The sequence below is a fragment of the Bombyx mori genome, chromosome 15 (assembly GCF_030269925.1).
Source record: "Bombyx mori chromosome 15, ASM3026992v2".
NCBI lineage: Eukaryota > Metazoa > Arthropoda > Insecta > Lepidoptera > Bombycidae > Bombyx > Bombyx mori.
Genome location: NC_085121.1, coordinates 9,630,242 through 9,645,462, shown reverse-complemented (window position 1 = coordinate 9,645,462; position 15,221 = coordinate 9,630,242). Strand labels below are relative to the sequence as shown.

Genomic DNA, 15,221 nt, shown 5'->3' with positions numbered 1-15,221 from the left:
TCGTTAGTAGAATTGTTAGTGTTCCTGACTACATTTTTTAATGAATTGAGGTCCGATTCTGGGTCGGGATTCGTAGCTTTATTAACGCCATTCCGTATTCGGAGTGAAGGTGGTACATATTTGTTTATGTTAAATATGTGTATAATTATTAATTCGACGTCGCTGAATGTAAATTATCGATATAAATAAATATGAATGTTTCTTTTAAATGTTTCACATCTATGAGTTCTTAAATCGTGCATTCGACTGATACACCAATATACGGGTACAAGTTTAACCATTTGTAAATATATACAAATTTATATTTGATTGCCTACGTGTTTCTTGTTTCTTTCTAACTGAGCACCACTGACTCCGTTCTAATATTTATAGTACCAACCGGTTTGATGAACTTTTAAAGTCAAATAAGTTCAAATTTCAAGTACCTGCCAACTTGTACTTGTGTAATTAAAACAGATATTTTTTTAATTTCTTTATTTATCAACTTACGTTAATAACATGTTCAAACTCTTAATAAAACATCTTCATTACGTTTATAATATTTTAAAATATATTTTATAAATCCAACTTGCTAAATTCTTAAACTAAGTACACTTACGTACAAACCAGTTTTAATAAATTTTTATAAATTGTAATATTTAGTTATGTTCTGTGAAAAAAATCCAAAATACACATTTCAAGTACCTATCATAATTACATTTAGTTTTGCTTTGTGAAAATGTTCATTACACACGTATTTTATTTTTTTAAGGGTAATAAATTAATCTATGCATTAGAAGCACAAGGTTGTGTTTTGACTTCAACTTTACAAATTGAAACGTTAACAATAGTTTACATTGTAGGTAATTCGTTCTGGTTCTAATAACAGATACAGTTTATAGATATTTTTTTTCAGGTAATTGATCTAAAAGTTATAACTCCTGGAGGCTGAGATCGCTCTTAAATATTAAGTGTATTATCTATGGAGACCGCCAAAGAAAGACAAAAAAATAGATACGAATATGTACGTATAAAAACTATTCCCGCAAAAAGTTCATCGACCTTGTGTCGCCGTCATAAATTAAGCTTAGTGTTCGTTTGTACGCAACGTGTAACATTTATCAACTACCACATAAATAATTAATTATGTATTACTAATAATAATTAATAATAATAAAAATGAGTAAGTAAGACCTATCAAAATGTTTTATTCCTTAAATATTAACTTCGATTAAAATACAAATATAATTTAATTACGTATCTGATAATCTCAAATTGCTGATAATGCTTTTTGATTGAAATAACTAATTGTACTTTTGAGATTTACTGGGGCACGTGAGGCATAAACGAAGACGCTTTTATACAAGACGTTCACTTGTCTTACCGTTTCTTTAGCCTTAAATAAGTTCACATACACAAAGCTAATAGTATTGGTGGTATAGATATATTTATTCTGTCCCTTACAATCTGTTTACTGTGACAAATTGCGAGGAATTAATATGATAGTCAATACCTTAGGGATCCGTACATGTGAAGGAAAAAAATTACCCATATCAAAACGGTCTGTCGCAGTGTTTCGGAACTAGAATAAAAAAAAAAAAATTGAGCATCACCTCTTTTCTAATTCTGCGATAAACATTTTAACAAGAATAATGAGTATAGGACATGCCATGCCAATGCGATGCTTTACAGGAAAACATAAATAAAAATTCTGTTTTAGTGTTGTACATAATTACGGAACCCTTGGTGACAATAAATGACAAATGACAATTTCATTTTAAATATGGCCGTATTTTGATTCTGTTTCACTACGAAATTCGAATTCGTAAAATATTGAAAAACTTTTCCTAACACATTCTCGTAGGGTTAGTTTTCGATCGGTACTAGTATGGTTAAAAGCTTTTTTGTGGATTTACGACATGGTTATTATAGGCACTGTGTATCGTTTAATAGGATAGTTCTGTACTGGTAGAGAGGACGGGCGGGTTGCGGACGCGCCCCTGCCGGGACCAGCAGCGACGGCCGCCCCACCGACTCACGACTTCAGGCCATGTCGTCCAGTTTACCACCATCAAGTCGCTTCAGCTGAAAATAAAATTGTTTTTTTTATTGCGTACATCGGTGGATGAGCTCACAGCTCACCTGTTTGTTAAGTGGTTACTAGAGCCCATAGACATCTACAACGTAAATGCGCCGCCTACCTTGAGATATAAGTTCTAAGGTCTCAGTATAGTCACAGCGGCTGCCCCACCCTTCAAACCGAAACGCATTACTGCTTCACGGCAGAAATAGGCGGGGTGGTGGTACCTACCCGCGCGGACTCACAAGAGGTCCTACCACCAGTAACTACGCAAATTATAATTATGCGGGTTTGATTTTTATTACACGATGTTATTCCTTCACCGTGGAAGTCCATCGTGAACATTTCGTCACGAGGACGGTGACCGGTGCTTGAGGTACCTAAAAGCACCATTAATGGATCCGGAGGATCCGTAATGACGTGTGCTGAGCTGCGGTGTTCACGTCGTGCATTTATGTAGGTACGAGCCACGGTAACCGCATAACACAAACTGATACCCGACCTAATCGGTCCATCCGGTATGCAAATATAAAACACAGTTTTATGATCAGCTATTAAAAACTGCTAAAATTAAAGTGTTAACGTGTTTAATTAATTGATTGCTTACGCTTTGTTCAACGGTCCACGCAGTCGGCGCCGTTCTTCCGGTATGCTTGTTTAGTAAACACTTATGTTTAATTTAATTATTTTACATCTTAATGTATTCACATTAAACTTGTCGCATATCGGCTACTTGAATAAGATCATGTATAAAGGGATTAAATATTAAATATTATGTCCTAACCTCCTTTTCGTCACCGGCAACAGATCTGTATCTGGTCGGCGGCTCCTGGGGTGGCGCGGTAAATCCGTGGACGTACAGCAAAGCACCAGCAATACCGCCAGCAATAGGTCCAGCCCAGTATATCTGTTAAAAGAGTTAATTACACAACTCTACAAAAAAAAATTCGTTCTTTATTAGGATATAAACGTTAGGACGTTTATACTAGGTTTTTCCGGTTAATTATTCACAAAAACGAAAATAAAATACCTTTTTTTAGTATAAAGTTTGCTTTTATCATAGTTATAGTAATAATACTCTTTCAATTTTTTTATAAATTTTAATTAATTTTAATACTTTCAAAAAGACTGCGCTATGAGAGTGAGGTGTTTACGTTTACACAGTTCCACTCTATATGGCACACATGGAGTCATAAACAACGATCAAGTGTTTTGTACAAGCCCAGAAAAACTTAAAATGTCACGAAAGTGTAAATACGATGCTGATGCATTTTGTTTCATATGTGGTCAATTTATTAAAGTTCAAAAGCAAACTGTTTCATGCCAATTTTTTTCTTATACTATTTTTAATTCAAATTTATTAAAATTTATTTTCTATATTTTAGTTGGATTTTCTATAACGGCGTATTTTTTTAGTTTTTTGTAACTATTATTTATTTTGATACACAAAACAATTCGATTTTTTTGTTAGTCACAAAGTTAATGCCATTGTCTACAGTGAGAACTAAGGGCTGCAGTATTTCTTCGCAGTAAATATAGGCACAACGGCAGTACTGACTCGATAATCGTATCACAATTTAATAACATTTCATAAAATATTACTAATAATTTTTTTTTTATAAATACTATTATAATAATGATAATATGTATATTTCTTTTTTTGTAATGTAAAAAAAAATATGTATTCATATTATTACAATGATATTGTGTTTCGTGAGGTGTATTATTAAAACGTTGACTGCCATGTAGGTCACTGATGCCCTACGTGGCGGACTAAAGTAATTATATCGATTTCTCTCTTCGATCTTCTTACTAAGGTGCTAAAATTTCTAGTAGATTCTGGGAAAGTTGAATCTGAAGATACTGAGAATGAATGTATTTCTAAGTGACCTAAAAGACTATTCTTCTTCTTAGTCGCATACTTAATTGCTGAAGGTCGTGTCCCTGAAAGCCCTTTGTAGCTCTTTGTACCATCAGCTTACATTTTCTTCGGTTTTCGGCTTCTCTCAGGGCGGTCGCAACAGCGAGTCCAGTGAGCGCAGTTACCTGATCTAACCAACGGTTTGGCGGCCGACCAAAAGACCATAACACATTAAAATACAAAAGAAGGCGATGTTAGGTAATCCAGGCGCTTAGAAACAGAAATCGACACAATTATTTTAGTGCGCCGTGTAGGACACCGGTGACCTACGTGGCAATCAATGCGTTAATCATCGTACCCAATGGTGACTCCAGTTGCTAGCGACGAGGGCCGAGCCAAAGGAGCGGGCTGGGTTCATGGCAGAGCCGGTGTAGTCGACGGCGAGCAAGTGACCCAGGGTCACGGTGAGGCCGATGGCGAGCGGGGCCGTTGCTTTACTGTCCGGCTTATTGGCATCGCACACCTACAGAAAATATTTTACATAATTATTATTATTTTATTGCTTAGATGGACGGACGAGCTCACAGCCCACCTGGTGTTACTGGAGCCCATAGACATCTACGAAATGCGCCACCCACCTTGAGATATAAGTTCTAAGGTCTCAGTATGGTTACAACGGCTGCTCTACCCTTCAAACCGAAACGCATTACTGCTTCACGGCAGAAATAGGCGGGGTTGTGGTACCTACCAGTGCGGACTCACAAGAGTTCCTACCACCAGTAATTACGCAAATTATAATTTTGCGGGTTTGATTTTTATTACACGATGTTATTCCTTCGCCGTGGTAGTCAATTGTGAACATTTGTGAAGTACGTATTTCATAAGAAAAACTGGCTGCCTGCGGGATTCGAACACCGTTGCATCACTCGATACGAATGCACCTGACGTTTTATCCTTTAGGCCAGGACGACTTCAAACATTACATTCTATGATCAATATCTAAATAAGCCTAATCAGGAGTCGAATGTACTTTTTAGATTATTAAAGAAAACAGCGATGTAGCGTTACGATACATACGCTCCGATTATTTCATTCATTCACATTTAAAAGGAAAATGCTTTGAAATTTCAATCGGATAATCGTTGGTAAGCTTTTCATCACTAGATGGCGCATATTAGTAATCTCAGAATATGTTTCACGCTTAGCCAGCTCAGCTTACACAATTCGTTAAACAGAGTTTAATTTTCACTTTTGTAGTAGTTGTACTTTTGATAGAAATACAAAAAATTACTAAGCATATAAAATGAAATTTGAAAAATCAAAGATATAAGAATATCTATGTTTTTGCGTACCAACTGCTAGTAACCTCAAGGGGTTAAACCTAGCTTCACGGAATGGCTGGGCGAGTTCTTGGGGCCTGGGATACTTTGGAACATCTGCCATAGCAAGAGCAGTGCTTCACTGATTATGTAGATAGCTACTACGGATCATAATCACTGTTTTTTGAAGAATGATGAAAATAAATGTGCATGTACGTTATTTTGTAAATCTGGTCTTCTAAGGTCTGGTTTTCAAAAAATAAAGAAATACTTACTATACATATAAATAAGCGCATTATGAAGAGAGATGTAATGTTTATTTAATTATAACGTCTAAAACTAAACGTATCTTCCTTTAAAAATAATTATATTACTAAAGGCGTCTCTATGACGGTAACGTAATTTATTCCCTTAGCTAAGGCGTTAGAATGATTGTGTGGTAGCACGCAACCTACGTATAGATGGTTGCTTGAGATTTGTCTTGTTTTTACATTGTTTTTTTTTTAAAGCTCGAGGTTAAATAGTAGAGGTTTCCGGCGTCCCATTAGTATTATTAGATAACGAGGTATTCACAGACATTTTTTTAAAGTTAAAATTAATTTTAGAAGATATGGTATTTATTGTGCGGTGGTGAATCGAAATTATATTAAAAAAATATTGTTTACGCAAGAAACCCTGCGCTGTACGCAGTCCAATGTTGTACATTTGCCAGGCTTTATTTTAATAGCTCACATTGTAAATCCGCATATAATATTAATTTATACCGGTCACCATCCTCGCCGAGCCCGTCGCTTGTGACGAAGGGTTCGACGAGTAAATTAACCGATAGACACAGCCCACTGAGTTTCTCGCCGGATCTTCTCAGTGGGTCGCGTTTTCGATCCTGCTGTTGCTAGGGCCAGTGCTGGCAACAAACCCAGTTTGAGCCCCGTGAGCTCACCTACTTACTAGCTCGGTGAATCTAGAATAACCCCTCAAGGTTACTAGAATAGGTAAAAAAATATATATTAAAACAATATTGTGTAGTCAAATTCCTAGATATTTTTCATGATAGAATATTTAAAAACTTATCGACTGTAAATCATACAGATTGATTGATTTATATAAAGAAGTATAGAAGAAGGAACGGCTTAAACGGTTTTACTCACCCCACAAACGATGAAGACAAGTAAGAATCCAAGGAAGAACTCAATACCGAAACCCTGGAGCTCTGTAACGTCAACGCCGAGACCGGTGCAGCCGAGACTGCCGGCCATGCGGTCCGGCGTCAGCGCCTTGAGCAGTCCCGAACCGGCCGCGGCCCCGGCGCATTGCACGATGACGTACAGCACCGCACGGATGAGCTTGATGCGGCCCGTGCACAGCATGCCGGCTGTCACCGCCGGGTTTAGGTGTCCGCCAGAAATATGACCTATTGCCTGTTAATATATTTTTGTCATGAAATACCGTGTTTCCGTTTTCAAAAGCTCGCTTTAAAAAAAGCAGATCGACAGCCTTTTCGAAGATTGATTTGCGACAAGTTGGGAGTTATTCGGGGAAAACAATATACTATGTTTTATACCTTTGTGTTTGTTTCAGTAGGCATAATATGTTTATATTGTTTTTAAATTTCGAGTGTGACGTACATAATAAATACTCATATTTGTATAATATGTTAAGTAGTATTTATTATATATCTAAGGTATAAAAATACTATCAACTTAGTAGATAAATTGGTCATTGTTTGCTTAGTAATAATATCCTTAATTATTTTTTCTATCTGTTAGATTCAGCTCCTAAGGACAGGACAACACGCATTGTGTCTCAATCTATACTTCAACTGTGTCTAAGTCTGAGTTTGAGTCTAAGTCGTCGGTAACCACTTCACAAAAGACGAAATATTTTAACTCAAGAATACAACCAAGAACAGAATATCTTTGACATCAATAATTCGAATTATCATCTCTATTTGTCACAGATTAATATTGTATACTTGAACAAAAATGCATGATGATAAAATAAAAAAAAACACCAGAACTTTATTACCTTAAAAACAAAAACGTGCAGTGGTACTCTGGAATTTTATTTCGTGAATGTATTTGTGACCGGTCAAACTTAGGGTGGAAAAATTAATCGTTACCGTAAATATTTCTTGTTGAATGTTTGTGATTAATGAATAAATGACGAGATATTGACGATAGTATTTCTATTAAGATCTTAGATAGTAATTATAATTAAAACACGAGGTAGGCTTATTCAATCGCAAACTTACTATTAAAAAATCTTTGATTATTTATGTGATGATATTTGTGATAAGATACTATCTCTCTGTTATTAATGGTTTTTTTTAATTGTCCTGACGAACCAAATTCTTTTTATATTCTGGTGGTGTGACTGGTGGGAAAAATTATGTTCGACGTCTCCTTATCAGAGAGGTACAGCCCAGCGAAAGAGAAAATGTTAAAAAAAATACAATTTTAATTACCGAGACAGCAGCAAATACCGCTAGCCCAAACGCCAAAGCGATGAGCAAGATGTCCGTTTCACTGTTGGACTCCAGAGAAATCTTCACACATGCACCACAGCCGAACAGATTTAGGAGCAAGTTACCTGCATTAGACATGTCAAATTCAACTTAAGGAATAGAATTAATTAAATAATTGTCCTGTAATTTATTTTCGTGAGTAATAAATACGTCTATTATTTTTAACTTAGTTAAAAAAAAGTAGATTCTCGGCTCATGTCGTACGTTTTAGGGTTAAATGCTCTTCAATAAAAAAACCACTATTAAAACTACTATTACGGTTTAATCTTAGCATTTTTAATGTCTTTATATTATTTTCGTCGTTTCAAATACTTTACAATTCTCGTGGTCGCGTACGATAAAAGTAATTTTAATTATGTCTACGGCTTGTGAAAACCAAAGAAAATACACTAAATATACGTTAGATATTCGGTAGGCAGCGGCTTGGCTCTGCCCCTGGCATTTCTGAAGTCCATGGGCGACGGTAACCACTCAGCTTCAGGTGGGCCGTATGCTCGTCTGCCTACAAGGGCAATAAAAAAAAAGATATCACAAAATCGAGTGGTGGATCTGATTATTTTTTATAAAATATGTATATACGTAAAAATGTTACAAAATCCCGCTAAGGGAACATTGAGGCATAGGGTTTAAATTCGAATAGTATTGGAAAGGTGTTCGAAACCAAAAAGTACGACTGCTTTGCGAGCAAAATAGACTTATGCTACTGATCCGAGCAGGCCCACACACCCTGCCATTAGCATCACAACATCGAATTAAGTCGAACCAAGTTCAATTAAAAGAATAAGTTAATAAATTCTAAATATTATCCATCAAAACCATTGCCAATTCTTGACAATTACCCAATTCTGTTGTTTTGATTTTCTTGTACGCATGTCTCTATCAAGTGTGCGTAGAGTTCTATGAATTAATTCGTAAGATTTGTGGTTGGAAATGGGTTCACAGAACTCGACAATTAAAATATTTGACGGGTATATATATTTTCATGGAACAGGAAAAATAAATGTTTCATGTGAATAATAATAATATTAATAATTTTGTTTTTCATTGTTACCTAGAAAATCAACAATAGCGTGACCACATTTAACATGTAATATTTTTTATATTTAAATACAGAATAACAATAACAGGAACATATGAGATAGTTCTATTCAAGATGTTTTAATAAAGCTTCTTCCTTGAAGTGATGTGTCACTTCGGTGACAAATTTTTAAATAAGCTTTAATATACATAATACTATATTGTATTTCTTCAGTGCGTGTGTTTGTTACTGACTTCTCGTAAGCGGCTGGACCGATTTTAATGAAATTTTCTGTGTACCTTCAGGTGGATTCGAGAATGGTTTAGATTTACAAATCAGCCCGGCAGATGTCGCTGCAGTCGGTATCTATTTATCTTTCCTAGAAATAGTTTATATGGCAAAACAACGTTTGCGGGGCCAGCTAGTAACGCTGTAAATTATCAAAGTACAAGTAATACATGAAAAAATATTCAATAAAAGTGTATGCTAAGACCGTACCGATAAACTCAGCGAGTAGTGCTCTGCTGATCGTAGCGGCTCCTCCGGTCAGCTCGTCCAATCCCAGTTTAGTACCAAGCTCACCCATTCTGAAAAAAAGTATTAAATACAGCGAATGAACGCAAAACATTCCCAGTTCAAAACGGTTTTCGACGGTAATGTTTATTGTAATCTCGTGCGGGTAGGTATTACCATACTGCCTACATCTGCCGCGAAACATTCCTACAGAACAGTTTGAAGACTGGGATAGCCCTGATATAATACTATTGGGACTTAGACCTCATGTGGTGACGGCATTCACGTCGCGATGTCTATGGGCTCCAGTAACGGCTTTTGGCCAGGTGGGTCGCAAGCTCGTTCACCCATATAAGCATTAAAAAAACCAAAGACAATCCAATTTTTACGTCAGTATTATTTGTATTCGTATTCGCTTCGGAAAATAATAAGGAAAATGCGAAAATCAAAACATTGAATCTGAATTCAGAGGCCTATATGGTTTAATTTGTATTATTATTGTTGTTTTACAAAACATAACTGGCTTAACCCAAATAAGTATTTTTGTATTGGTTGTTTGTTGACTGTTAATATGGGTACTTAGGTTGGTACCGCTTAGTATACCGTGACAATACATAAAATAAAACGTGTAGGTATTGTTTTATTTGAACCCAAAGCCACGTCAAACGTGAAGTTGAACTGATTCGGAATCCAAATTGGGTGTTGAGGGTCGGTTAGTTATGGTCCGATTACAGGAATGTACTCAGTAAACTGAATTGTGTGTGTGCTGCAGTGAAAATTATTATTTTGTTATACTGTTCCCCTTGAGATACGATATGTATTTAAATATCTATCTCGCCCTTGGAAAATGTGGTCGCGGAAGCAAGAGGCATGCCGGTGCCAACAGTAGCAGTGAGGATTTCAATATGCTCTACTACTAATATTTGAAGAGGACAAGCCCGTGTATCCAAATCAACTAAGCTACCCGAAAGACTGTTATTAAAAAAAACCACTGCTGAAATAATATTAAAATATAGGACATATTTAATTTAACGTAAATAAATGAGTGTAAATAAGTTGGTTTTTGAAAAACAAAAATAGTAACGTTGGTTTTTTTTTTTGTACTCGTTTTCATCTTCATCCAATAATTGTGTGTGTAATAACCAAATTTTGTGTGTAATATGCTTTATAAATCGAATGACTTATGAAACGATGTATTAGAAAATAGCTTGTTATATGTATGTTGGAAGTCTTTGACTCTACTACAGAGTGGTACATTTATATTGAAACCCTAGTTTCGTATCTGTAAAAGTTAGGAAAATGACGGTATGATTTGACCGGATGGAAATTATTCTAATTAGTTAGGGACATAAGAGGATATACGCTCTGCCTGCCACCTGTGTACAGGATGCCGTGAATTCGTTAATCCCACGAATGTTATATTCACGTATGTAAGTACAGCAAAAAAGAATTTTCTAGAATGCTTGATCGTTTTGTAAGGGCTTACGTTAAAACTTCACTAAGTTTCACCTCGTGAATATCGGAAGTAGGCACTAATTAAAAAAACTTTGTCTTCAACGCGTCGTAAAGATTAATGATTTTATTCATGATGGGTTATCGGAGTGATAAAAGTCCATTACGTGAAGACCGACAAATAATGTTATTCATGATTGTTTGAGACGCTAAAACGCTAAAACTTTTTTAATAATTAACGCTCTTATAACTTGTTACGATTAAAATCATAAATTATTAAGTCTAAGTTTGTCATAATTTAGTGGGACTTTGCAAAAAAAAGCGATATAGCTACTCCGGAAACATCAATATTAAAGGCTGAATGTATAATTAATGAGGCTGTTATTATAGTCCTGATTCAATCCATAAGGTAACACAAGTTATGACGTAACTCTTTACAATATCTATGATTTAAGTATTTATTATAGTCCTGACTTAATCCATAAGGTAACACAACTTATGACGTAACTCTTTACAATATCTACGATTTAAGTATGACTTAATCGATGCATAAAGTGATAAAAACGTAAAGTTTCAACCTTTAAACGTAAGCTGGCATTGCTTCTTGGCAGTAATCCATTTGTCGTGTCAGTATAATCAATTTATATCGAGTTTAATACTTTTTTTTTTTTTTTTTTTTTTTTTTATGATTGAAGGATTACTGGTGGCCCGGAGGCCTTTCCAGTTTCACCAGGACAGGTGGGCGAGCAAAGGCTCAGCCAGGAGGGGTGGGATTTGCTAACAGCTACCCGAGCGCCTCCGAAGGAGACCTAACAGCTCAAGAGCAGCTGCTTCGCGAATGAATCTACTACCGGATCGGAATCGCGACCCGCTGAGAAGATCCGGCGAGAAACTCAGCGAGCTGATTCATGGGTTAGGTTGCACGGCGAACTCTTTGTCGAGTTCGACGAGTACGGTTACCGAGGTCCCTAAGCCTGCTCCTAGAGCTGAAGGCGTCTAGTGCGAAGGTTATTGGATCTGATGGATCCGTAAGGACGTGTCTAGGGCGTCGACGGTGACTGGCTCCTGCATGATCAGGATTCGGGGAGTAGTCAGCGGCGGCTACGATAAGGCGATTATCATGACGCATAGCCTTATCGAAATACCGTTCCGACGCTGACTTCATGTATTTCTGTATAGATTCGAGGCCCAGGTCGTCGTGTAGGTCAACGTTCCTCACGAACCACGGAGCTCCGACGGCTAACCTGCAAAAGCGGGATTGTAGAGATTGAAGGGTGTCTATGTGCGTGCGGGCCGCGTGAGCGAACACCACACTCGCGTAAGTCATGACGGGCCTTATGCAAGTTTTGTAAAGTGTCACCTTGTTCCGAAGGGACATTTTACTCCGCTTACAAATCATGGGGTAGAGTCTACCGAGAATAAACGCGGCACGGTCACGGACTGATTTTATATGCGGGCGGAATGTCATCGATGCATCCAGGGTAACGCCCAGGTACTTGACCTTCCTGGCCCAGGGTATGGATTGACTAAAGAGAGTAATCGGGGGTGTGAGATTCCTCCTCCTAATACGGGAGGAAATCCGTGTGGAGCTTCCCCTCTGAAAGAGCACCGCAGTACTTTTCGCTGGGTTGATGTCTATGCGCCATTTTCGGAACCACTGTCCTAGGGCTAGGGCTGCGCTCTGAAGCTTCTTCGCGATTAGGGACTTGTTTCTACTGGAATAGTAAACAGTCGTGTCGTCGGCGAATAAAGCTAAATGGGTCGGCGGCGACCGGGGAATATCGTTAACGAATAAGCTAAATAGGAGGGGTGAGAGGACAGAGCCTTGCGGGACTCCAGCTGTGAGAGGTCGTGGGGAGGAGCGGGTTCCCTCGACTCGATATCGAAAAGAGCGGTTCGACAAGAAGTCCCGTATGATGAGCACGAGACTATCCGGCACACCCATGTTGAATAGTTTGAAAATCAAACCGTTGTGCCAGACTTTGTCGAACGCTTTTGCGACGTCGAAGAAGAGAGCTCCCGTGTATAACGGTTTTGGTCGATTAAGCCCCACAAGAATGTGCTCCGTGAGGCGGTGCACCTGTTGAACGCATGAGTGATTTGTACGGAATCCGAATTGTTCATCGATGAGAATGCCCTTGGATGAGACGAAGTCTCTGAGGCGTTTGTAGAGCAGACGCTCATACAGTTTGCCTAGAGACATGAGGAGGCTAATCGGGCGGTAGCTCGTCGGATGATTTTTTGGTTTACCGGGTTTATGTATGCCGATAACGTCCGCTTCTTTCCACACCGCGGGAAAGATACAGTTCGCCATAGCGGCATTGAAAATAGATGCCAACATCACGATGAGTTGGACGGGTAGAAGTTTAATAACGCGGTTGGATATACCGTCGGAACCGGGAGCCTTGCGAGGACGTAGGTCTTTGATCAAGTCTTTAACTTCCATCGGGGTGACGGGTGGTAACACATCAGAGGGTGGCAAGGAGGCTCTGCGTTCTACCTCACTGTCTACTAATTCTACATGCACAGGGTCCACGGATTGAGTGCTGGGCGTGCACTGGGTTTGCAATGTATCGGCGAGCAGCTCTGCTTTTTCGTCATCATCGAACGCCGTGAGTCGGCCTGAGGGGCCTACGAGGGGGGGCATAGTTACTACCGTATCCGATTTGAGAGTACGAGCTAAGCGGTAGTAAGACCTTTGGGAGGGCGCGAGTTCTTCTAAGAAATCAGACCATCTGGCATCTCGGACTTCGGCGATGCGAGACTTTACGTCGCGTTGTAGGGCACGCATTCGAATACGATTTTCCGCGGTAGGATACCTGTCGTAGGCGCGTATCGAGGCGTTCTTAGCTCTAAGGAGTTCCCTAATATCGTCGGACAATTTGAAGCGGTGAAGGAAGTCCTCCGCTACAACTTGTTTCGATGACCTATCTAATGTCGAGGTGATGTGTGACGTTAAGATGTCTATGGCTTCAGCGGTATCCTGAGGAGACGGGGTAGAGTCCGGGCTAAACGGTAGCGATGGTGGATCAGATTCAGCCAGGCTGATGCCCAGCGTGTGCCAATCCACCACAGTCCTCGTGACGGGAACGGAATCGGGAGCGCGACCGAGCTTCATAACGACGGGACGGTGGTCTGAATCTAACTCTGAAACTACTTCGATCGAGTGTAAGCGCAGAGTTACGTTTTTTAATAACGCTATGTCGAGTATATCCGGGCGATGCGCGATATTTAGCGGGTAGTGAGTCGGGATTAGCGGAGCGACGATATCGAAGGCGAGATTATCGACTAACGCGTCAAGCCGCCTGCCATTCGGGGTTGTGGTGTGTGAGTTCCACCTAATGTGTTTACAATTTAGGTCGCCCGCCAGAATGACAGAGCTCCCCATGCCGAGCAGCGCCTCGATATCACTGCTTAGAACGATCTTATCCGGTGGAAGATAAACGGACGCGATAACGATCGGCGCGTGTCCCGTCAGTGAGATTCGGCACACTGATGCTTCGATATTAGCGAGCGCGGGAGGATCGAGTGGGACGCAATGCAGGGCTCTTCTATAGTAAATGACGGTACCACCACCACGAGCAGAGAGCCTGTCGTTCCTGACCATGTTATAGTTCGCGATTTTAGGGTCACGGCGCGCGGGCTTAAGTAGGGTCTCCTGCACTAAAAAGATATCAATTTGATGGTCACGCAAAAAGTCAGAAACCTGATCACGCTGATTTGCGAGACCGTAAGCGTTAAAAAATCCTATCGTTACGGATAGGGGCTTTATTCTACTTATATACGCCATTGATTACCGGCGGAGTGAGGGGAGGACGTACGTATTTAATGACGCGTATACGTCGGCGTATTCTTGCACAACGGCGATAAAGTGTTGTGCAGTGGAGGCAGAGCGAATGGCGTCGCCCAAAGCGTTAACGCGCTCAAAGTTGATCGACTGAAAGAAGTCGATCGCTAAAGCGAGATTGTCGGACGCGGTCGGAGGGCAAGTCGCGGGAGAGGGACGAGTCGCGGGGGCGGGACGAATCGCGGAGGAGGGAGTTGTAGCCGTGTTCATGTACGGCAGCGGTTTCGCCCAGGCCGAGACACTGGGCACCGGCGCCGGAACGAACGCTGGCTTAGCCTGCAACACAGAGGGTGCCGAGGCTTTGATGTCTGGGCCGGAAGCTCGGAGGCGGTTTTGGCGGGCGACGCGGCGATTTATTTTCGGGGCTCGGGGGCATCCGCGGTAATTTGCGGGGTGACCCTGTGTTCGACACAGGACGCAGCTAGGCGGTTCTGTCGCGGTTTTTTGATCGCGAGTGCATAGGGCCGTGGCGTGATCGCCTAAGCACTTGACGCATCGGGGGCGCGCGTGACAGTTACGGGAAGAATGCCCGTATAATTGGCAGTTATGGCACTGGCTAGGTGTGCCTTTCTTGTGTGGGGTTTCGACTGCGATTCCGGAAAGGCTACAGACCGTTCGGATGTTGAAT

The 15,221-nt window shown here is 39.9% G+C and overlaps 1 protein-coding gene across 1 annotated transcript in view; it reads right to left on the bottom strand.

Annotated features, from left to right (window-relative positions):
- Positions 1–468: 468 nt before the first annotated feature.
- The window catches only part of Aqp (aquaporin), a 40,487-nt gene continuing 25,734 nt past the window's right edge, over positions 469–15,221 (bottom strand). The window contains 6 exon segments of the mRNA NM_001160189.1: positions 469–2,064; positions 2,844–2,966; positions 4,279–4,443; positions 6,388–6,657; positions 7,704–7,828; positions 9,280–9,368. Of these exon segments, the coding sequence (NP_001153661.1) occupies positions 2,023–2,064; positions 2,844–2,966; positions 4,279–4,443; positions 6,388–6,657; positions 7,704–7,828; positions 9,280–9,367 (813 nt within the window). The 5' untranslated portion in view covers position 9,368 and the 3' untranslated portion in view covers positions 469–2,022.